The sequence below is a fragment of the Taeniopygia guttata genome, chromosome 3, assembly GCF_048771995.1.
Source record: "Taeniopygia guttata chromosome 3, bTaeGut7.mat, whole genome shotgun sequence".
NCBI classification, from domain to species: Eukaryota; Metazoa; Chordata; class Aves; order Passeriformes; family Estrildidae; genus Taeniopygia; species Taeniopygia guttata.
The window spans coordinates 26,102,237-26,123,855 of record NC_133027.1 but is presented as its reverse complement, the minus strand read 5'-3'; the positions used below and the strand labels follow the sequence as shown (position 1 = coordinate 26,123,855).

General features: G+C 36.6%; 1 protein-coding gene across 2 annotated transcripts in view; it reads left to right on the top strand.

The window, feature by feature from the left end:
- BMP5 (bone morphogenetic protein 5) overlaps positions 1–21,619 on the top strand; it is a 65,741-nt gene extending 44,122 nt beyond the window's left edge. Inside the window, exons 5-7 of one of the 2 annotated variants that reach the window (XM_002194989.7) lie at positions 4,905–4,981; positions 6,862–6,972; positions 10,584–21,619. In XM_002194989.7, the coding sequence (XP_002195025.2) occupies positions 4,905–4,981; positions 6,862–6,972; positions 10,584–10,733 (338 nt within the window). In that variant the 3' untranslated portion in view covers positions 10,734–21,619. The remainder of the gene's footprint in view (positions 1–4,904; positions 4,982–6,861; positions 6,973–10,583) is intronic. The other variant, XM_072926456.1, reaches the window with a different exon arrangement.

The window sequence follows — 21,619 nt, the reverse complement described above, 5'->3', positions numbered from 1 at the left end:
TAATTATTCATGAAGTTTCACGAAATCATAGAATGGTTTAGGTGGGAAGAGACCTGGTCTAGTGGAAAATGAGGGGACTCCCTGTCCCTAGTAGGGGAGTTGGAAGTAGATGATCTTTAAGGTCACTTACAGCTAACATTCTGTGATTCTGTCATATACACAATCTCAGTATGAAGAGAATAAAATCTTATATATTATTTATTGTAACACCTGGAAAATTGTTGACAGACTTGGGGTCATCATCCCTGTGTTGCTAAGAACTTCAAGAGGAGATGACATCAATGCAGTGTAAAGACAGACAGAATTAAGCTTAGCATTCAGGCTCTACCTGCCTGCTATGCACAGAGGATTAAACACTTTTTTATTTACCAAGTTTTATTTTTGTCAGACTGTAGATGTAAGAAAAAAAGATAAAATCCTCAAACCAAACCAAAACCAGGCAGGTTGCTTACAAAGTACATCACATTACGTCTCCCCTAAAAAAAGCTGGCTAAATTTTAATTTCTTTAGCATTGTCTATAAAAAGTTACAGAGTAACTGGGCACTAGAGAATAGCCACTTTTAAATACTGAGTAGTGAATTACACCAGGAAACTAAAAAACAAATCTACATAATTTTTATTCATATGGAGATAAAACCAGAAAAAAATACTTAAGGCTACATTTTGTGTATGCTATTGATTGGCATTACACAAACTGATTCAAAATATAGTATTTTGTAATAGTATGTATAAACATGTTTTCATGTCTTTATTTCCCATGGAAAAAAAAATCTAATGAAATTTATTATACATATATTTTATTGACCTCCTTACACAGTTTTTTCTGCTATGTAGGGGTTTAGATTCCACCGAGGAACAATGTTTTCTCAATCACAATAGCCTATGGTTTTGATTCTTGACAGAATAAGCATATGGGCTTTGAAGCTACAGTATGTGAAATTGAATCCTTAGCACCAGATCTTATTATAAATGTCACATTTGATACTTACATAAAATGTTATATGACACACAACATTTGCCCTACATGAAAGGTAGAATTTAGGGAAGGAATTCAGACTTTCCTGAGTCTCACTTTCTTCATAGGTGAACGGGTTAGATGGCTTACAGTCTGTACATGCTGGCCATTTTACCAGGTATTCTGGTGTGACCATACATCATTTGAACCTATACTCAAATGGCTCAGAGTATCACAACAGTGATGACATTGGTGCAATGACTTATATATGTATTATTCAGATTCTCACCTTTAAGTATAGAAACTTCTGCTACATCCTGGCCCTAAAACTTCTGTACATGTTCTTGAATATGAAAATGTCACTGCGAGAGAGAGCTGGCAAAAACACAATCTTCAGCTTTCATTTGTTTGCCTGCTTGGGTGCTATTAAAAACCATATTGTGGCTTTCCTGACTTTCTCCTGTTCATATTTTCCACATTTTTCAGTCACACTTTTTTGCAAAATGACTTGTACTCTATATGCATGAGTTTTAAATTCCCTCTAATATAATAACTGGGACAGAAAAGCTCGATATTCACCTCCTATGAGCACTGATGTTAATGAAAATGAATATATAGATATTCAATAGATCTGTGTGAAGAGTCAGTGAACACAGCTCCATTTTTTTAAAGGTTCTTTACTTTCAACTACCTTCACTGTACTTCTGGAGTGTGTGCAAAACACATTAGAATATTACATACAACTCAGCACAAGGTATGACTCAGGGATTTTGTATTAAAAGCATACAGATTTTTGAAAAATTGTGATGTCTTAGGGCGTCCTGTCTTGCTTCCAGTTACTACTCCAAAAAGACATAGATATCCCATGGGATGTGGGTGTATATTTTGACCCTGCATATCCTGGGACAACTGAGAGTGTCTGAGATGGCAGCTGTATGTGGAGATCACTTAATGACTGTCATTGAAGGGCTAGGAAAATACCATCGGAAAGAACACAGTGTTTGTCTTTAAAAACTATGAGAATCTGAGGTATTATAGCTTAGAAAGCCTAGCTTAACATCCCCGATGCTTGCTTAGTATTGCAAATGGACATATTTGTGACTTGTGGACAGCTTTTGACACAGTTTTGGGAGTCATATTGTGTCCATGTGTATTCAATAGAAAGCAGGTACACAGCCTGCTTAAAAAATAAAGAAAAAGCCTGTTCAAAGAACATGTTGCCAGTAAGAGAAAAAATTGTTTGTGTATTTTGAATAATGTCTTGTCAAGTCTTTCCTGGATCTGTTTCAGTCCAAAATGTTATTGGTAATTTGGATGATGGAGCAGACCTCTCAGATCTTATATCCTCTGTGAACTTCCAGAGAACACATTCTGTACTATTGTCCAAGCTACTAAAAAGGGTGCTAATGCCAGTACTGATCCTTTAGCGACCTCCCTTATAACCAGCTGCCAGGTGGACTCTGTACCACTGATCCCAAATGTTTGGGCCCAGCAGCCTAGACAAGTTTCCATCCGTTATATTCTTACCTATCAAAGTTATTGATTGGTTTGACCAATTTGACTCAAGGAATACTATGGGAGACCATATCCAAAATCTTCCTAAAAGCAAAGGGATCAACACCCAGAGCTCTTCAAAAGCCCACAAATCTAGTCAGATCATCACAGAAAACAGGTTGGTCGGGCACAGTTTGAAGTAGTAAATTCATACTTACTCTTCCCAAAGCACCTTCTTTGTTCTTTGTGTGCCTGGACAGCTTCCATGAGAATTTGTTCCAAAGACTTCTCAGAAACTGAGGTAAAGCTGATTGGCCTTCCTGAAAATGGGTGTGGCATTTTCCATTTTGAATCATTGGAAATGTCTTTTGGTGCATGAATGCTCAAATAGGGCAGGAAGTGACTTTGCAGTGTTGGTCAGCTCATTCCCCACCCTGAAATTCATCCGTTCTGTTCACATGGATTCATTTATCTTCAAGCTGCTGAACTGATTCCTAACTCTGGCTCTTTTATTTGGGTAGCGTTTCAGCCACTAGGGTCAGGGACTTGGGAGTCCTGAGGGTAAATCTTGCCAGTAAAAAGCAAGACAAAGAAGTCACTGACTACATTAACGTGTTCTGAGTCCTTGTCTCTAGGTCCTTTGCTCTACTGAACAACAAAGCTGTATTTTTCTTAGGTTTTCCCAGGAAATATGTTTATATTATTTCTGTGTAGTTCATCCCAATTGCACATTATTTTTGCTTCCTATTTGAATTCAGTCAAGATTTTCCTAGACAATCACGGTGGATTTGTGTTATATTTGCTTGACTTGCAACAGGTTGCAATGCTGTTGTTGATGTCATCCCTCAGAATCTTTACCTTACCATGGCTGCTGCAGCCCCATCATGCTGCAGTTCTCATCAACACCCTCGTCTGCCATCTGTTCTTTATTCATTGATTTGTATAACTACAACAGACTCCTAAGGCTAATGAGAAGGAATATATTAAAAAAAAAGTTTGGAAGCTGATTATTGACAGTGTGATATTACTGCAGAACTCCTATTCTGGGTAATACTACAAGAAAACAAGCCTGAAATATTTTACTTTATTCTACACTGTTTTTGGTTGTGGCCATCATGTCTTTGGCAAGACACAGAGAAGCTGAAGAGAACCCAGAGAAGCAATGGTAGCAGAGGTCAGGATGGCTGACAAGAAGCACTTGACAAATTTGCAGAAAAACTCCTCTAGGCCATATATTTGGAAGAGTTTTCTGCAAGGATGGTGAAAAACTATGCAGATTAGTTCAGAGACTGTGGAAGTTCCTTTCATTTTATATAAAAAAGGAGTTTCTCTCTGAATCTTAATTATCCTGAAATTTTTCAGAGAGCTTCCCATTTCAGTCTCAAGTCTTATATATGTAAAAAAAACATTCTAAAAATTATTTTTCTGAAACTGAAATAATTGTTTTATTTTTCCATGTCTTCCTTGCTAGGGTTTTGTGGAGTTTTGTTTGTTTGCTTTTTCTTGTTGTTGGTGTGAATTTTTATTGGTGTTTTGTTTTTGGTTTTGTTTTTTTTTTTTTCCTAGAATGGTTATTTTGGTTCAAAAAAGTTATCTTAAGCATTCTTGAATTAGAAACAGAAGAGACAGTCTGTACTCCCTGCTCTGTCACATGCCTCATTTATGGCATCACATGAATAGCTGTATAAACCAACTTTGGGGGCTAATGTGATGAAGACATGACCCTGTTCCCTTCCTTTCCTGTTACTTAGGAGCAGTAAGGAACAAGTACTAGAATTTCTCCAGGAGCAAGGTTGTGGTGGAGAAGCATGTATGGAAGGTTCTGGGTGTCCTTCTATTCTGATAAATCTCTGACGGAGCGCTTTCAGTCCTTTAAAAAGCACCTGTTAGTCTACTTGTTTACATTAGTACTGGCAACTGAAGATAATCAAGTGGTGAATATTTCTAGAATATATGGCAAAAAATAAGTACAATATGTGCCACTATGTGTTTAACTAAGAGACATTTGGAAATTCCCTTGCTTCAGGACAATTTTATTGTTGGTAATTCATCTTTTGAACTGGGCTACTTTCTTTACCTGGCAATTAAAATCAGGCCAACCTACAGATGATTTCCCTGATATTTTGGATCAGACTCTCACTTGTCCTCTTTGATTACCTGTGTGGCTATTATCAGAGGTGTTACCCAGCTAGCCAGCAAATAGACATCTTGTAAACCTGTTTCCCCTAATACTGTATGCATTATTTTGCCAGTGTACAGAAATTGTGTCAGTCTGACTCTGCTGATTCTGTATTTCCAGGTTTACATTGCCTTTACAACTAACCCTAGGAGTATAAATGACAGTATGGTTTTACTTTCCTTTGTACAGCTTGGTAAGGATCTCAAAAAAAGCTTAAGCTTTTCAGTTCTAGCAATGCTTCCAAATAATTTATTAATGTTATTTACTTCCTGTAGATTATAACACAAGCGAACAAAAGCAAGCATGTAAGAAACATGAACTTTATGTGAGTTTCCGAGACTTAGGATGGCAGGTAAGATTATAAATGCTTTTTCCTAACAGTTCAAACTGGGGCAATCTATTTTAAAATTCCCCATTATTTACATTTTGTTTTCTTTATGGAAATTGGTATTACAGGGATGAGAGACAGATTCTTTAAATACATTTTGTAACAAATCCTTCTCAGTATTGCTATCACTATAACTTTACTTTTTTTTAGTTCTTCTCTCAGAGATATAGCCTACATTAGTGACTTTATGATTTGGATTAATTCACATAAAGATAAATTTAAACCGCTGCTCAAGAGTTGAGTGAATCTGCACTAAATGAAACCAAAATCCCCACATCAAGTAGTGAAATGTTTTAAATTTTCACTAGTTCAGATTTAAATCCCCCTTGTTCAGTGCTGTCTGCTGCAGGTCATAGAGATTTCACTGGGGTAGAGTCCTTAGGGAAATAAATATTGGGTCATTTCTCAGTGATCTTTATTATACCATAGCTAATTTTATATAATTTCTGAGGAAAACTCACCCTTCCACACAGTAACAAAAAATAATATACTTACAGTAAAAGGTCATGAAGTCAGAAGCAGGGCATTATGGGAAAAGAAAATAAAGATCAGTCCAGGTTTTTTTCCAAGAAAGCAAGGAACGCTCTATAAAGAACAAGAAGGCCTTCAGGAACCTCTAACTATTGCATATATAGGTAAGAACCCAGGGATGGTTGCCTGTGCATTTCACATTTCACGGAATTATTTTAAAACAACCCTCCAGGAGCAGAACAAGTCTATGAGGAGCAAAAGTTTGCTATCTCTTTAGTGACAGCTCATCCTTTATGTATCTAGCTCAGAGTCTCATATGGCCTCATTATCCTATCTGATATTTTGTAGTATATTTATCCCCACAGCAGCCTGAAGAAGTAGGCAGAGACTGTTTTCCCAAGTCTGTAAAGCATAACTACCCTGTCCAGGGCTACAGAGCAGGCTTGTGGTATTGAACTCAGGCCGCTGAACAAGTGAGCCATTGTCTCTTGATTACAGGGTGGGTTTTTTTTCAGATATCAACAGGGTTTTTTTGTTGTTTTTTTTTTTGTTTGTTTGTTTGTGTTTGTTTTTTTTTTTTAACAGTAGATTCTCATATGCTCCAAGATGTGCTAAGCTGTCAGATCAGTGGCCATAGTGGCTGCAGTAGTCAAAGAAAAAAGAAAATTTTTAACACAAAGGCTACCGTAAGAATTAAAAGTTTCAGCTGGAAAACCAGAACTACACTGTACAATATTTGATCAGTGAAACACAGAGTGAAATGATATACAATAAAAAAAGATACAAATTCCAAGAAGTAGCTACTTGATCCTCTCTGCCCTTCCTGCAGCACCTCCATTACCTGGCAGAGGAGGAACTCGGCAAACTAAACACACAGCTTTTACTAACATTTTAAAATGTTTTCCCTCTTGTGGTCTTTTCCCCATTCTGCGTTCCTTGAAATACTGAAAATGTATGATTCATGGACATGCCAACAGGTAATCACTAGCAACACTCAGTGTCACACAGTAATACAGTTAACAGCATGGACTATGCTGAAGGAAGAGAATGCATTGTAATTACTTTTGTTACATCAAGAAGTGCTCAAAACTTTTAGTTTTGAAGGAAGGAAGGAAAAGTATTCTGCAAATATATTTTAATCTTTAATCTCCCTTATAGCCTCATTAGCTGGTATTCAGTACAGATTTTTAGGTTTCATTAATTTTCATCTCAATTTTGCATGAACAAAGCAAGTACTTTTAAAAAAAAACCATTCCTTTCACATGACACCTTCTGAAGTTCATTCTGCCATTGAGCAAGTCTTAGTTTTGATATAGTTATAAATTCCTTGAGTGAGAAAATATAATGAGTGGATTTATTTGTTGTTGCTTTAGGATTGGATTATTGCACCGGAGGGCTACGCTGCGTTTTACTGTGATGGAGAGTGTTCTTTTCCCCTCAATGCCCACATGAACGCAACAAACCATGCCATTGTTCAGACTCTGGTATGCCTCTGACTGTGTTATAGTCGCCTATGCTGTAGTTTGTGTCTTTGCTCAGAGTCTGACTCTTCTGCTTATCACTACTGAATTTTGATTATTTCTTGATAAATCATAACTCATTTTAAAACCTGATTTAGTGATTTTGCTGGAGAGAGGATGACCTGCTCAGAGTGGCCTATGTGGTAGGTTTCAGCTCCATTTCAAATGCAATAGCACATGAGAAGACGGTGTTATTTTTCTGGAGAATTGTGTAGACAGGAACCAAAGGGGCCCCCGGTTTGACTTCCAAAACTTTTTGCAGCTTATTGAAGCTCAGTGTTAACATCTACATGTTATACCTTCCAGAAATGATGACACTTGGCCACTCTGTGGACCTCTGTTGTCAACTGTTGGCAGAGATTCTTACACTGTAATTTAATGTGAAGCTTTGCAAACAGATGCATTTGCATGTAAGAAATTGTGTTCAGTCATGCCTGGCTTACAAATGCAATTTAAAAATAAGTGTATTTGGATCTGTTGCTCTGCCTGGTACATGTAAAAGGGGATTTGCAGCCAGCTTTCTGCCTCTGCTAATTCTTATGTCAGTCCTGTGCCTCAGCCAGAGCAGCCAAAAAGATGATCTTAGTTGAGGCAGCTGGCTAGGCCTCCTCTACCCCAGCAGTGCTCATCTACAGAAATCATGACCTTTAGAAAATTACTAAATGTAATGCTGTAAGGCCAAAGTCTAGTCAGTCTGGTCAAAAACTGATTTTTCACCTGTGCCAGCTGAAAAACTGGCACTGAATAGCGCTGGTATTAGCAGTACGATTAAGGAGGAGAGGAATGAGAGATAATACTCGCAGCACAAAGTGAGAACAGGAAAGGGTTGTCATCCATAGTTAGTTTCTGGAATGTTCAAGGCACACAACTGAGATTAAAGAATCATGGATTTAAGGTTCCGTTTGATTTAAACTAATAATGGGAAGGTATCCTGACTATCAGATTATGCTTATGATTGTCCAAGGATAATGATCTTTTTCTTTTATTTTCACATCAAAATCTGGGCCTGAAAAATCTTTCCCCCTTGAGAAATGAGTGGAGTTACTACCTGGGATACTGGCCCAAACACCTCCCTCAAATTTAAACCCCACACCAGATAAAAACCCCAAACCAAGCAAGCAAACAAACAAAAATAAAATTTGATTTCTTTCTGATAGAAAACAAGTTCTGTTTGTGAAAATTGCCAAGTATTTCTATATGACAGGGACATTTTCAAAAACTCAACATATGCTGAGAACTTTTCTGTTCCATTCAATTTTTAATTTACTCACCTTCTCCAAGTCCAGTCACCAATGCAACATTATTCCTCTATACTAGAATTCCAGTCAGCAAGATTTACAAAAAGAAGGGAAAATGTCAGAGGGAAAATGCCATTTGTAACACACTTACAAATAAGTAGAAGTGTGTTAAGGAGTTCAGGTGAAAGGGAACAGAAAATGCCAGTTGGCAAGGAAGCAATGTTCTTAGAAGACAATGAAGAACAGCATATCTGCAGTCCTGAGCAAAAAAGAAGTAGGTCAGCAAAGAAATAGTTTAGTATTACACAAGCACTGTTCAGAAAAGTTGCCAATATCACTGAGATCCCCAGGTTAGAGTTCCCTCCTGCAATTATGGACTGTTAAATAAGAGTTGGCTTAGTGCTACTTTCTCTTGTGTGTTTTTCCTGTCCAAAATGGTTATTTTCCCATTGTTGAGAAATGTGTGTAGTTTGTCCTATTTTTTAAATTGGATACTTAATTTTTGCTCTTTTTATGGCCATTTTGGAATTGCGTGTCTCCCTTTGCATGTACTGAACATGCATTCAGTGCAGCCAAAAAATCATGAGGCCAATTAAGTTTTAGCTGTACATAAATTAGATGAGATAACAGTAGTTTAATGCTTTCTGGTTTAAATTATATAAAATTCAGATTTACACAAGGTGTGCATATGGGGATGGCTTGGGAAGCAATTATTCATATGCTCCACCCTAATCCAAATGCAGTCACCTCCTGGCCATGATGATCACACCATTCTGAAAAAGCCTGCTCTTTGGGTTAGGAAATTATTGTTCCTTGGTACCCCTCCAAACTTAACTGATTATTTTTTATTTTCTTTTGTAACAAGAATAGGAAAAATATGGGCCAGTACCTCACTCTCTCCCTCTCTTGTTTGTCTGCAATTGAACTCAGGCAAACAGACAATACAGATGCATATAAATAAAATACAGGGTGTATTTAATAAGCTCTATAAACTTCTTGTCTCCTGCATCACCCTCAGAACAGGCACAGGGGTAGTATTGTCTTCCTGGTCATGCAAAGCAGTGGATAATCATGTTGGCTTGCACTGAATTTGGGGTAAACATTTGAAAAGGCTGTGAACGTCACTTCTGAGGGGCCACAGATCTTCCATCAGGGATGGCAGGGGCTGGTGGAACCATGATTTATGGCTGGACAAACATCTGCCCAAGTCAGGCACAATCATTTTTTTCTCCAGTGCTTTGCTATTAATTTGTTAAATAGTTCTTAAATGTGTGTCTAAACTGTTACAAAACAGCTACTTCAGGATTAATTATTGCTCATTTCAAAAGACCTTCTCATGGTAACTGTTATGTAAAAATTGTTTCCTGATAGACTGTTCTCTGTTGTCTGGCAAAGGCTCTGGGTTTATATCACTGCAAGACAGATGGCTCTAACAGATTTACAAAGACTTAACATACAAACAAAATCTATTACTGACAAAGTCTTCATCCATGCCTTAATAATCTATTGCCGTCTCTGTTACAACACCCTCTTCTCTGGCTCACCAGGTTCCAAGTCTTCAGCATGTGTAGAATATTACATCCAACCTTCTTTCAAGTACAAAGAACTGGTATTTCCCCCATTTTATTTCTACTAGATCTTGCTTGTTCTGGGACGCTTTTCAAAACTCTTTTCTTTAATCTTTCATTGATACATTTCAGCCTGGTGAACATAAAGACTTCTATGCCTCAGCCCCTGCCCCAAATATTCTGTCCAGCTGGCACCCACCTTATGAACTGATTTTTATTTCAGTGAAAGTATAATTGGATCCATAGACCTTAAAGTGCACTCATACTGTCTGTGACTCCACATCTTACCATTTCATAGGTTGAAAGCAGTTTCATTATAAGGCTTTGCCTGCACAACCTTTGCTGTCTGCAATAGATTTTCCTCCACACTGAATCCCCAGCACAGAAAAGTATTTTAGCACATACTGGGGTCCTGATGAGATCTGGGGCCTTTGCTTCATGCTATGCCTTGCCCTCAGCAAAGATGGTATGGACAATATGTTTAAATGTTTTCTTGAGCAGCTACCTAACTCAAATTCTCTGAATTTCATCTGAAAACCAACTTTCTGTCTTGGCCACTTCTCATTTATCTCTCCATCTGCTTTTATTGTATAACCCTGTGCAATTGAAATCAGAAAAATATGCTGGAGGTAAGCTGTACTTTAAATTTGCTAACTGAGGAAAATTTGTGACCACAGCCCTTGCTGAATTGCAAAGACATGTTTTGCACTGACATTGTCCTCACAACTCTCTGTTTGATATATGAGCTATGTATTTATCTGTCTTTCAGGTTCACTTGATGTTCCCCGATCATGTACCAAAGCCATGCTGTGCACCAACAAAACTGAACGCAATCTCCGTGCTCTACTTTGATGACAGCTCCAATGTTATTTTAAAAAAATACAGGAATATGGTGGTGCGTTCATGTGGCTGCCACTAAAATAAAAAAAAGTAATCTAAAGCAGAGGGTTTTATTCAAAATTGTAATAAAGTCAAGATATGAACATTGCTGATGAAAAGGCAGGCCTAAATTTATTCCATTTCATGTCATCTCTCATTTAATTGTACAGTATAATGTATATAGTAGCTTTTATTTATTTAAAAGTATATAATTTCTTTTGTATGAGCAAAATTTCAGAACCATTTATTTAATGGGTCACCTCACTATGCAGCAGAAGTTCACAAATTAATTTTTCCATTCACCATACTGAAATTTGCTTTATCCCATTTCAATATTATAAAGTAAAGCCTTTTTGTATGGGATTTTTTTAAACTAGAAACTCCACAACTTCTGTAACTGCTTTGTATTATTAGAGGAACTAAAATGCATTTGGTCATATTATGCCAATGAAAACTGTGACTAGGTATTTATTTAGAAAAAGGCACAGGAAGAAAAAAACTAAACAAAACTGCTCAGCTAAACATATTTTTTCTTTTAGAACTTCTGCTTCATTAGAAAAAGTGAAATGTTGAACAATGCTTAAGTAAATAAATAGCAGATAAAAAATAGAAGTGAAAAAATTGCACATAATTGTTATAACTATTTTCTTTAACAAGATGAGTGTAACTCGAGGAGTATGTTACTTTTTGGCTTGTAAGCTGCAGAGTTTGCAAAAGGCTCTAGGCTTTAGAAATTCTGTGTAGACTCTTGCCTCTATCTATGGCTTTCCAAGTTAACACTAAAAGTTGAACTACAACATTCTTACCTCAAATTATATCAATCTATTATCTATGACACTGCTCTGGTAGATATTTTTAAAATAGTATAAAACAAGCCAGAATCAAACAAAAAACCACACAAGCCTTCCCATTACACACAGAGGTTACTATACATAAAGTGTACAGAGTACAGGGTATAGAAGGACTTTGCTTTATTTAGCTCCTGCTTCTGGATATGTTTTAAGAGTGTCCAAGGGAAGGCACAGGGGGTGCAGCAGCTGTCACTTGTTTAATCAAAAGTCTTATCCCAGGTGGTGGCTGTTTGCAGGAAAAGATAAACACCTTTCATAAGAAGATGCTGGGTAACTTGCAGCCTACTTTCAGTCCCATCTGCTTTTCTATCAGGTGGGGATTGATTTAAAAAATGAGACTCAATAAGGGATACTTTTCCTTTTATTTAGCAATTGCCACTTTAATATTTCTTAAATCCATATACATTACTTTTTATTCCCACTAAATTTTGGCCTCAAGTTTAATCCTTTGGCTGTGAATTACACAACCAATTGCAAAGTACCTTTCCCACCACCACTACACACAGGTTTATTTCGAATTAATTACACTTAATATCTTCGGGCACCCCTTTGTTTTACTGTTATGAAAATGGGAAAATAGAAATGTTTTTCTATCTATTACATAGCTAATTATCACATACACTTTTATCATTGACTGTCTTCATTAAAAATGCTTCCTTTAAACCATTCTCAAAGAGCTGCTAAAAAATTGATAGGATTTATAAGTTTCTTCTTTGACAGTCTAATCATATAAACTGGCTTCTCTGGTTATTTAAAACATATCTCAGAAAACTCAGATGATTACAGACTCATAAAATCAGCATGTGTGTGACTGTGTGTATGCATGTGAATAGGCAGCTGTTGTTTTTGCAGAAACTAATTTATTTTACCTAGTTATTGGAGTAATACATAAATCCTTTCTATGCATACACTCAATTTAAAAAAAAAAAATTAGCAGTTCTGATTTCAGCCTTGGGAACTCTTTCCCTTTAATAGAACGTTTCCATTTTACACTCCTGTCTGTATTTTATACTGACATTACCTACATATCTAGATGTAGTTGCACTTCATGTACAAGAATGTATAGGAAAAAAGGTCTGCATCTAAACTAGCAATTTAGAAAGTTTAAACTCCTCAGTTGTCTTCAAAAAATTACTGGGTTTTTTTTTTTTTGTATAAATTGAGTAGGTGGATATGCTTTTTTGAACTCAATTTATTCTAAATGGAATTTGATGGACATTAAATTTTGGGTACATTAAGTAATATATTTTTAAATAATGGTGTACCATTTTGAGACTAAGAAGCTGAAGATTATTGTTATATTATTCTTTAAAATATGCTGTTGGAATATATTTCTATATTTTGAGACATAATAAACCTGTAATAATGTTTCCCTCTGCTGTGGCTTTGCTTCTTAGACACATGACAAAATGACATTGACTTTTAAAAGAAAAAGCAGGACATCAGTGGTGGTTACAGACAGATTTTGTTATGGTTCATTTTTAGTACAGATATTTTGCAAAATTACTTTTATTTTCTTGTTTCTTCAACAGCAGATGGTGAACCATCTACACTACTAATAAAAATCATACCTCAAAGGGCTAGTATTCTACTCAACACTAGAAAGGAGAAATGGTTTTGAAAATTCCTAATAAATCCATAACTGGTCATTCCTCTGTTTGCAATAAAGGATAGTGGCATCTAACTTTCTATATGCTCTGGAGAAGTAAATGTAGGCATGTTTTTAGGTAAACCTGTTCATATATGCTCTTCTTCAGTAGTACCAACTAATGCAAGACTTTTTGTGCTTTCCCTTCGTCCTATCAAATAATTGCTATTTTATATATATTTATGCATAATATATACACATATATTTAATGCAAAGTGTACATAATTATATGAAAATTTACCTGTAGCTATATCCATTTCTCTAGTTATGAAGACTCTTAACAACTGGAACCTCAAGGGCTGAAAACCCAAAAACCTCAGAATTAATGTTGCAAATCTGACTGGTATCTGACAACATAGCAAAACATTGTTCCAGTGCAAAGCCCAGCTAGAGAGGTCTTGGAGAGCTATTGGTGTGGATGTCTTCAAACAAAACGATGATCAGGCTTCTTCCCGCTGTGCATCTATCTGAAATGCTTGCGTGTCCTTAACAATGCCATGACTCTTCCTTCTGCAGTAGGCTGTCGCTGTTGAGGCGGGACAGGAACGAAAGAACTCCAGTTCAGAAGGCTGGATGATGTGAACTCCAGCTACTTTATTTCAAATACATCACTCTTTTATGGAGAGCATCATGCAGAATAATTTCATTGGTCTTAGAGTAAAAACATCTCACACCATTGGTGCTCAGTGAATGACACACGGTGGCAGAACATATATATAAACAATGTGAACAACAAGAGGAGAGATAGAGAATTATTTACATTCCTTTGCAACTCTTTCCCAGGCTCTAGCCTGGCAGAAACTCTCCTTTCTCTCTGACTGAACTGAGAATACCCATAGTAGGCTGTTCAGGTAAATATGCATTTGTGTCAGTGATTAGGTAGGTAGTGAAAATGAAACCACTAGAGGAGCTTGGGTATCTTTAGGAACAAGAAAACAGGCCTTTCTTGGTGCACATGAGAGCTCAGCTGTTTGTTTTTCCTACTGGGGTGTATAAAGCTATAAAACAGTACTTAGTCTTTACATTATGATGTGAGTCAATTGTCAGAAAACCTGGGGCCTCATTTTGGTAAACGGTAGATGCATGAGTGGTTTGAGTTACACCTGTGATGTAGACACCTTAACTGAGACTCTCTTAGGGCCAACAGTGTAGGTTTAGGACAGTGACTCTGCTTAGACCTTGTTTGAGCAACTGTAGCCAGTGACAATCCCTAACTGCTTAAAAATAACATTACATTGTTGAAAAGGTTTTACTCAGATGTTTATTTTGTATGTGAAGCTTTGAGAAACCTTCTGTTATCATGATGGGATGTCACACTTTTTTTTGGAATATAATTTTCTCTGCCTTTTAGTGGGAAAAGATTTGACTGTTGACTGTGTACTTCTGTTTTGCTTCAGTTGATTGTTGTTTTTTGAGATTTTTTGTCAATTCCTCTTTTGGAAAAGTTTCATGATAAAATGAATTTGTTAAAGTTTAAAAAAATGGCTTAGGCTTATACTAAGACTCTGAATTGTTTCAGCAATAATCAAAACATTCTAATTACCAGGACCTTAAAATTACATTATTTGCAGTTTCTACAGCTTTTTTTGCTCACACATTCAGCTGTGTAGAGGGAGAATCTGACATGTGGTGCCTGAATGACAAACCAGCCACATGTGAATTATACAGCATTATCTTTTACTATCTCATCTGAAGTCACAGAACTTGCAAAATGTGATTTACAATGTGTTACTGAATTCTTACTCACAGGGGTTGAGCAAGAGCTTGATTAAAAACAAAAGAAAACTAAACTAAAAAAATGTAACAAAAAACAGTGAGAGGACATTTTCTTGCCATCTTAATTCAAATAAATCATCACCAAACGTGGTATATGAGGGGTCATGAATCTCATGTGAATTAAAAGGGCCTTTTGTATTCTGTTTTCCACATTTAAAACACATGACACAGACACTTCCCCCGACTGCTATATTTCCAGCTAAGTGCTTTCTGTTCTCTTCCTGTACATTTTTGCTTCCAATAGGCACCACTGATAATTCTTATTAATATGAATGAGTATCTTCATTGCTTTAGCAGATGTTAATGCTTTACAATAGAAGTATGTGTTATTAGTATTGCTGAACATTACATGTACAGGAAAGTGGAGAGGCTTGACAAAGAGAAGAGCTGATGAGAGGCAGGATAGGGAAGACAACTAGGCCTCCAGTGTCCCAGTGCTCCAAACCCTGTTGCACACTCTTGGCAAGGGATGCATACACTTGGCACTTCTGTCCATGCAGCTCATAACTTTGAGGAAAGAAAGGCAGTCTTAGGGGTTACCTGGACCTATAATTTACATTTACAAAATATTTTTCTGTTTTCATGGGTTTTTTGTGTGCAGAATGTAGACCACATCTTTCCACTCCAATATGGGAGTGACTGCATTTAAAAGCTACTTCTGCAGACCCAACAACTATCTTGGAGCACCTTTTCAACAGGGTCATAAATCTGTACCAGTAGAGTTGAAAGTAGTGTTACATCCCTCCCTTTTCTTACATTTTCCTCCTCCTCAGTGGGAAGTTTAGCAATGTGTTAAGACTGGGACTGTGTTCATATCTGTATAGCAGGGGTTCTTAGGCCAGATGTTGGCTGGAGATGTGAGAGCAACATATTTTCTAGGGAACAGCTCTCAGAGAAATAATATTGAAGCAGAGATATGGGAGCAGATCTTCTCTGTAAAATTTGTCCTGGTCTCTTCTGGGTTTCCAGCTGACTTATGAGCAGAAACACTTGTGAAAATGAGAAGGGTCTTTGACTAAATTGTAAGGAGAAAACTTTGTGGGGGATCTTTCTGGCATCTCTGCCCCCATAAATTCTTTGACAGAGAAGTCCAGGCTTGAACCTGGAGCTACTTGACTGCAGAGCGACCAAAAGTTGGACAAGACACGATAGAGAAACACAGCCCATATGTCAAATTCCCTAAACTGATCTAATTGGAAAATAAAGCTTTTCATGCCTGGTTATTTTCTTGGTTGCTGAGCTGTTCTGCCACAAGAACATGTGTTCCCTTTTATTTGGGCAAATTTTACATCCACCACTGGCATTCCTTTCCAAAATTAGTGTTTCTCCCTTAACCTCTGCAATGGCTCTTTTCAGCCTTCTCTGCATGTTATCTGTTTCATTATTCAAGACTAACAGCTCCCACCGGGAGTGCTCTTTCCTAGACTGTGCTGCAGGGACAGAACAAAGACAAGACCTGCCAAGTCAGTTACTTGTTTAACTGGGATGTGAAACTTTGAAAAATCTTTTTTGCTTATTTTTTCTTTCATTTTTGCATGTATTTGGATTTTTCTTGTTTTGCTATCTTGGTATGAATTCTTGTGAATAAACATACATAGCTAAGTGCATAGGGTTCCATGAAACCTGTCTGTGAAAAGGATTTGTGCATTTAGCAACAAACAAAACTCCTGAATCGGTTTCATGGAAAATTGAATTAGTATAGCTAATTCTATTCCCCATAAAGGAAGGACTTTTTAGCAAACTACTGAGCCTGAAAACACTTCATGGTTTGTAATCTACTAATTTAGTGAAAATGTAAGAGTTTCTAATTAGCAGGACCTATACTGTGTACCGCAGGACATACATCCAAGGACCAGATCAATATTCTTGGATGTACATAAATACTTGGTGTACATAAAAAATCTATCAAAATTAATAGTGCCCTTGAAATACTTGTAAACATATTTCTGATTCTTTCTGTTTACCCGTATTGGACAGTGAGGTAATGAGAATGGTATTCATGCCAGAATACAATTAACTCCTTAATTCTCAGATTTCTTCTCCTTTTAAATAAAGCCTGATGCTTTTACTCTTTTCTCTCACTCATCCACAACAAAATATGGCTGAAGATAACTTAAAATTAAGGGAAATTAATTTCATGCTTCAGAATTGAATTGAATGTGGAAGCTCCCAAACTTAAATTAGAAGTTTTAAAAACAACCATGAAAGCAGATTTTTAAAAGTTTTTTTTAAAAGATCCTTGCAGATCTGCATAGCTCACACCTGCACTGTAGAAGTGGCCACTGGGGCAGAGAAGCCAGGGCTGTGTTGACACCTGGCAGAAACCCCATCAGCCTGGCAGGGCTGGGGCTGCAGGGCACTGACAAACTCAGTCAGGAGCCAGCAGCCCATGTCTGTGGAAAGGAGCCTGGAAGCTGCAGGGTTCCCTTCTCCAACAGTGCAGACACAGGGGCTGTCTGGCAAGGAAACAGAAGTGTCCTGTAGAATGGTGCACAGTAGAGCCCACTGAAAATGCTTGCATTTAATCATAAAAATGCTTAAAGATATGGCTCTATTTCAAAAAAACAGAAACATATTCATTGTGAAATTCCCACTCCAGTTAAAATTTCTCCTGACATTTCTGAGTGAAGCTTCACTGACATTTTCACAGAGGTTTGCTCATTTTTGGCAGGAAAGAATTTGACCCCTCTCTTCAATCATGTTACACTCCATTTCCACTGACTGTCTCTTTTCCCATTCTCTTGGTTTTTCCCATGATGTAAATACACACTGCAGTAAAAGCAGCAAAGTTCCTCTGGATTTACTCTAGAATAGCTAAGTAACTAATAATAGCTAAGAATAGCTAATTACAAAATATTTCTTTCAATGCTTTCCCCTCATTCCTCTGAATCTTTTCCCTTAGCTGACCTTTGCTGCTGAAAAAAAAGCTGTAAGAAATGAGCCAAATTATAATTGTTAAGGCAGAAATAATGTGAAATGTATATATTTAAATTGTTTTAATTAGGTAACTAAACATCATATACAGCTATTATATCATTATCCTTACAGTCATTAGTTACATGGCACTGCCCTGAATCTAAGCACTAAGGCCTATCAGCCCTCCAGGAGAGCAGCCTGCTTGAATTTTCAAGCAATTCCAGGCTATCAAGCTGTTTCATTTCACAGATGAGATTTTTGCAATTTTTTTAACAGATTGCTCCTCTAGGACTTTATTCAATACGGTGACCTTCTTCAGAAGGGCACAAGAGTGCAGCCAGGAATGGCAACCTCTTCCATGAATGTATTTGGATCATGATGAGAACACTTGCCCCAGTTGGGTTTTCTTCACGTATGTGTACATTCATTGTGTTCTAGATACTAAGAAAAGCACTGTGGCTTTCCTAGCAAGGAAGAGATCTCTGTCAGACGGTAAAACACATCTGTGGCCATTTCTACTTAGTGATTCTGCCTTTATAATCTAGTTTTCATGATTGCCCAAAGACTATAGAATCCATATCACTCATCATATCAATTATAACAATTAGCTTTCCTGTAGACTGCTCTAATTTCATGCATTTCTAATCACCCATTTGTTGTAAGTAATTACAATGCTCGTTTACTTGCAACCGAAAGTTTTAGTAATTATATGTCTGTTTCCTCATTTCCCCACCAAAATCAGCCTTTTCTCCTTCGCAGTCACATCGCAGTCTTTTCACATCGCAGGAAATTTAGTATTCTGTTTATGAAGAGTTGTGCAACTTCCATTTTTTCACCTTATAAAGACAAAAAGAAGTGCTTTCAAAGCTGCTTCTATAAGACACACAACAGTGGTTCTATGAGCTATATTTGAACTAAAAATGTTTCAGAGGCTAAAAAAATTATGTTACTGTCTAGTTCTAGGTTTTTTGCAGTACCAGCAGAAACTCACTCAGACCCCATATATTGATATGGAAACACATTGTTCGGGGCATAAATTCACAAAATTTTTTTTTTTTTTCATTTGAGGGTTGAAAAATGATGAAAATGAGTATGCAATAGTTGGTGAATGGCAATTTAAAATGTGTTTTCCTGTGCATTTTCCCCTTGATGCAAGCAAGCCAAGGTGTAGAATTAAAGGGTGTCCTAGTGAGTACATTTCCATGATGTATTCAGTGAGATGCAGAACATCAGCTCACATTGAAATCAGCTTTTAATGTCCACTTAGGGTTTACTATCTCTTGTGTTTTCCCTTAGAGACTCTGCTGCCTTAAAAGTTCTGTTATAATAGCACCATCTTCTGACTAACATCCTGTCAGGAGTACTTCTGAATATTTTTATCTTTGGTTCGTTGCAACTGTGAGGGTCCTACTTCTGTGAAAAGGTGGCTGCTCCCCTGCTTTATGCAGTGCTCCAGAGATGAAGAGAAGTGGTTAACCATACAGTGCAATCATCTGTGCAGAGCTGGGAATTCCTTAAGTTTGGCAGCCCAGTGTTGAAATGTACACACATTTCCAATGAAAATGTTGAGAGAATTAAATTAAAACAGAAAGTGTTCTGCTGACATTTTTGATGCTGACTCAGTTTTGTATAAGAACCACTGACAGCAATTGCATTTTCAGTCTCTTCCAAGGTCAAGACTGTATGCTAGATATTTTGAAGAGTCTACTACAGTATAAATACAGCCCAGATAGTAAAGTTTTAACCTTATTTAACCTTTGCTTACGCACAAAGATGTAGATCATCAAATTACTAGAAATTGTTGGATAGATTTTGCAAGAGGAAATTGTATCATTTTCATATCAGACACACTAACTTTTGGCTATATTCTAAGACATGTGGGTCTTTTCTTCCCATTTCTCTGGACAGTGAAGAAAAGACAGGAGTGACTTTCAGCATTTATAGCCATCAAAGCAATTTAGTCAATTAATTTTTAGAAAGGCTAGAGACTAATATTTGAAGTCACTTATCCAGTTAATTTCATATAAATTATTAAAACTTCAGATACAGTTTAAAGGGTATAAAACCAGAGTCAGAAGTTTCCTTGGTGCAAGAAAATGAAATGGGCTTAAAAGTTTTGGGTTGCTTCCCTGCTTCTATCATTGATTTACAATGAAACTTTGGAAAACAAGTATCCCATATCTGAATGACGTTTTCATGCATTAATAAAGGACTAATGTAATTAATTGGTCTTTTGACACTCAGAAGCATTTAGCAGAGCAAAAATTGTGCTATTTTTGGCATTAGATGCTTTTGTTGGTTTGTTTCTGAATTCTTATCTACCATATCCTTCTTTTTGTGATAAACCAAAATTTTCACAGACATGTTAGCCTCTTTCAGTTCTCATTTATAATACAATAATAACAACATGTACCAGTACCAAAGGAAAATTAAGAGGATAAACACCTTAATATTAATGAGGGGGTCAGGTAACAGATAGTCCTGCTTGTGCTTATTTGTTATTTGCATATACAAATACAAGTGTGTAAACACATGCCATCTGATAGATTTCTTAATTAAAATAATATTCCTTAATTCAAAAATTGTGTATTTTTTCTAATTTGCTCACTTCAAGGTACTAATTTTTTTAATACTAAAGAACCCCTTCAGTCATAAAAGAAGGGAAATTATTTGCTCAAGCTATTTTTTTTTTTGTTTATTCCCTTCAAGTGACTTTCTCGAGTTTATGAAATGTTACTGTTCTCAGAATTTTCTTGATATTGTGAAAAATTCTGGAACACATAATGTGCAGAGCTGATGACTCACTGAATCTGAGAGCAAATTTCTTACTCTTTAGTGACTTAGTGGGATGATTCACTGCACTGTAGCAGTCGTTGCAAAATTTTGCATGTTAATGCAAGGTGCAGGGCAGAGAGAACAGAAATAAATGTCTAAATAGACGTTGTAGTTCTGTTGATCTTTATTCCACTCATGACATAAAAGTGAATAAACCAAACAGAAATATATGTTGTTGGTTATAATAATATTCTTTACTGTATAACTGCATTGGAATATTGAGTGTCACTAAAAACTGAGTAGTCTGAGGCTTGTGCACACTCAGTCAGGGCCATCTACAATTGTTCACTTCAGAAGCCTTTCTCTAAAGTTGAGGTGAACTGACTGGATCAGAATACTCCTTGCTACCATATCTACACTTATTTTCAGAGAAAAACAAAGGTAGATGTAACTGTAGACCTCATCTAAAAGGTCAAGAGAAAGAGAACTATCTTAAAATAGCTTGGAGCAAGACAACAGACTCTGCATTCAATTAAACTATTCGTGAGACGATACCCCCAGATGGATTTAGTTCTAATGTTGGTTTCTAGCTATACATATTTGTTTCATTTTCTGCACAACAAAAAGTACGGTCAGAGCACCCCAAGGGACCAAAAACCCTTAGTTAATATAGATGCCCCAAAAATCATGATTATCTTAATTTTCTTAACTTTCCCGGCTCTAACCCGGTTTATACTGGTGAACAGTTATGCATATTGAACTTGATTCAATCCATTAGTGACTCTACCATGCAGATCCCTTTGATATGTAAACACTTTTGCTCTTCACACACTGAAAAATGGTTTTAGAGGTCAATTTGTTAACATATGTTCTCAGCATTTGTATATCTGTGTGTCTTTCCATATGATACTTGTTTTTCCTGTGCTTTATTTGTATGTATAAATAAAGAAAATGTCTGTT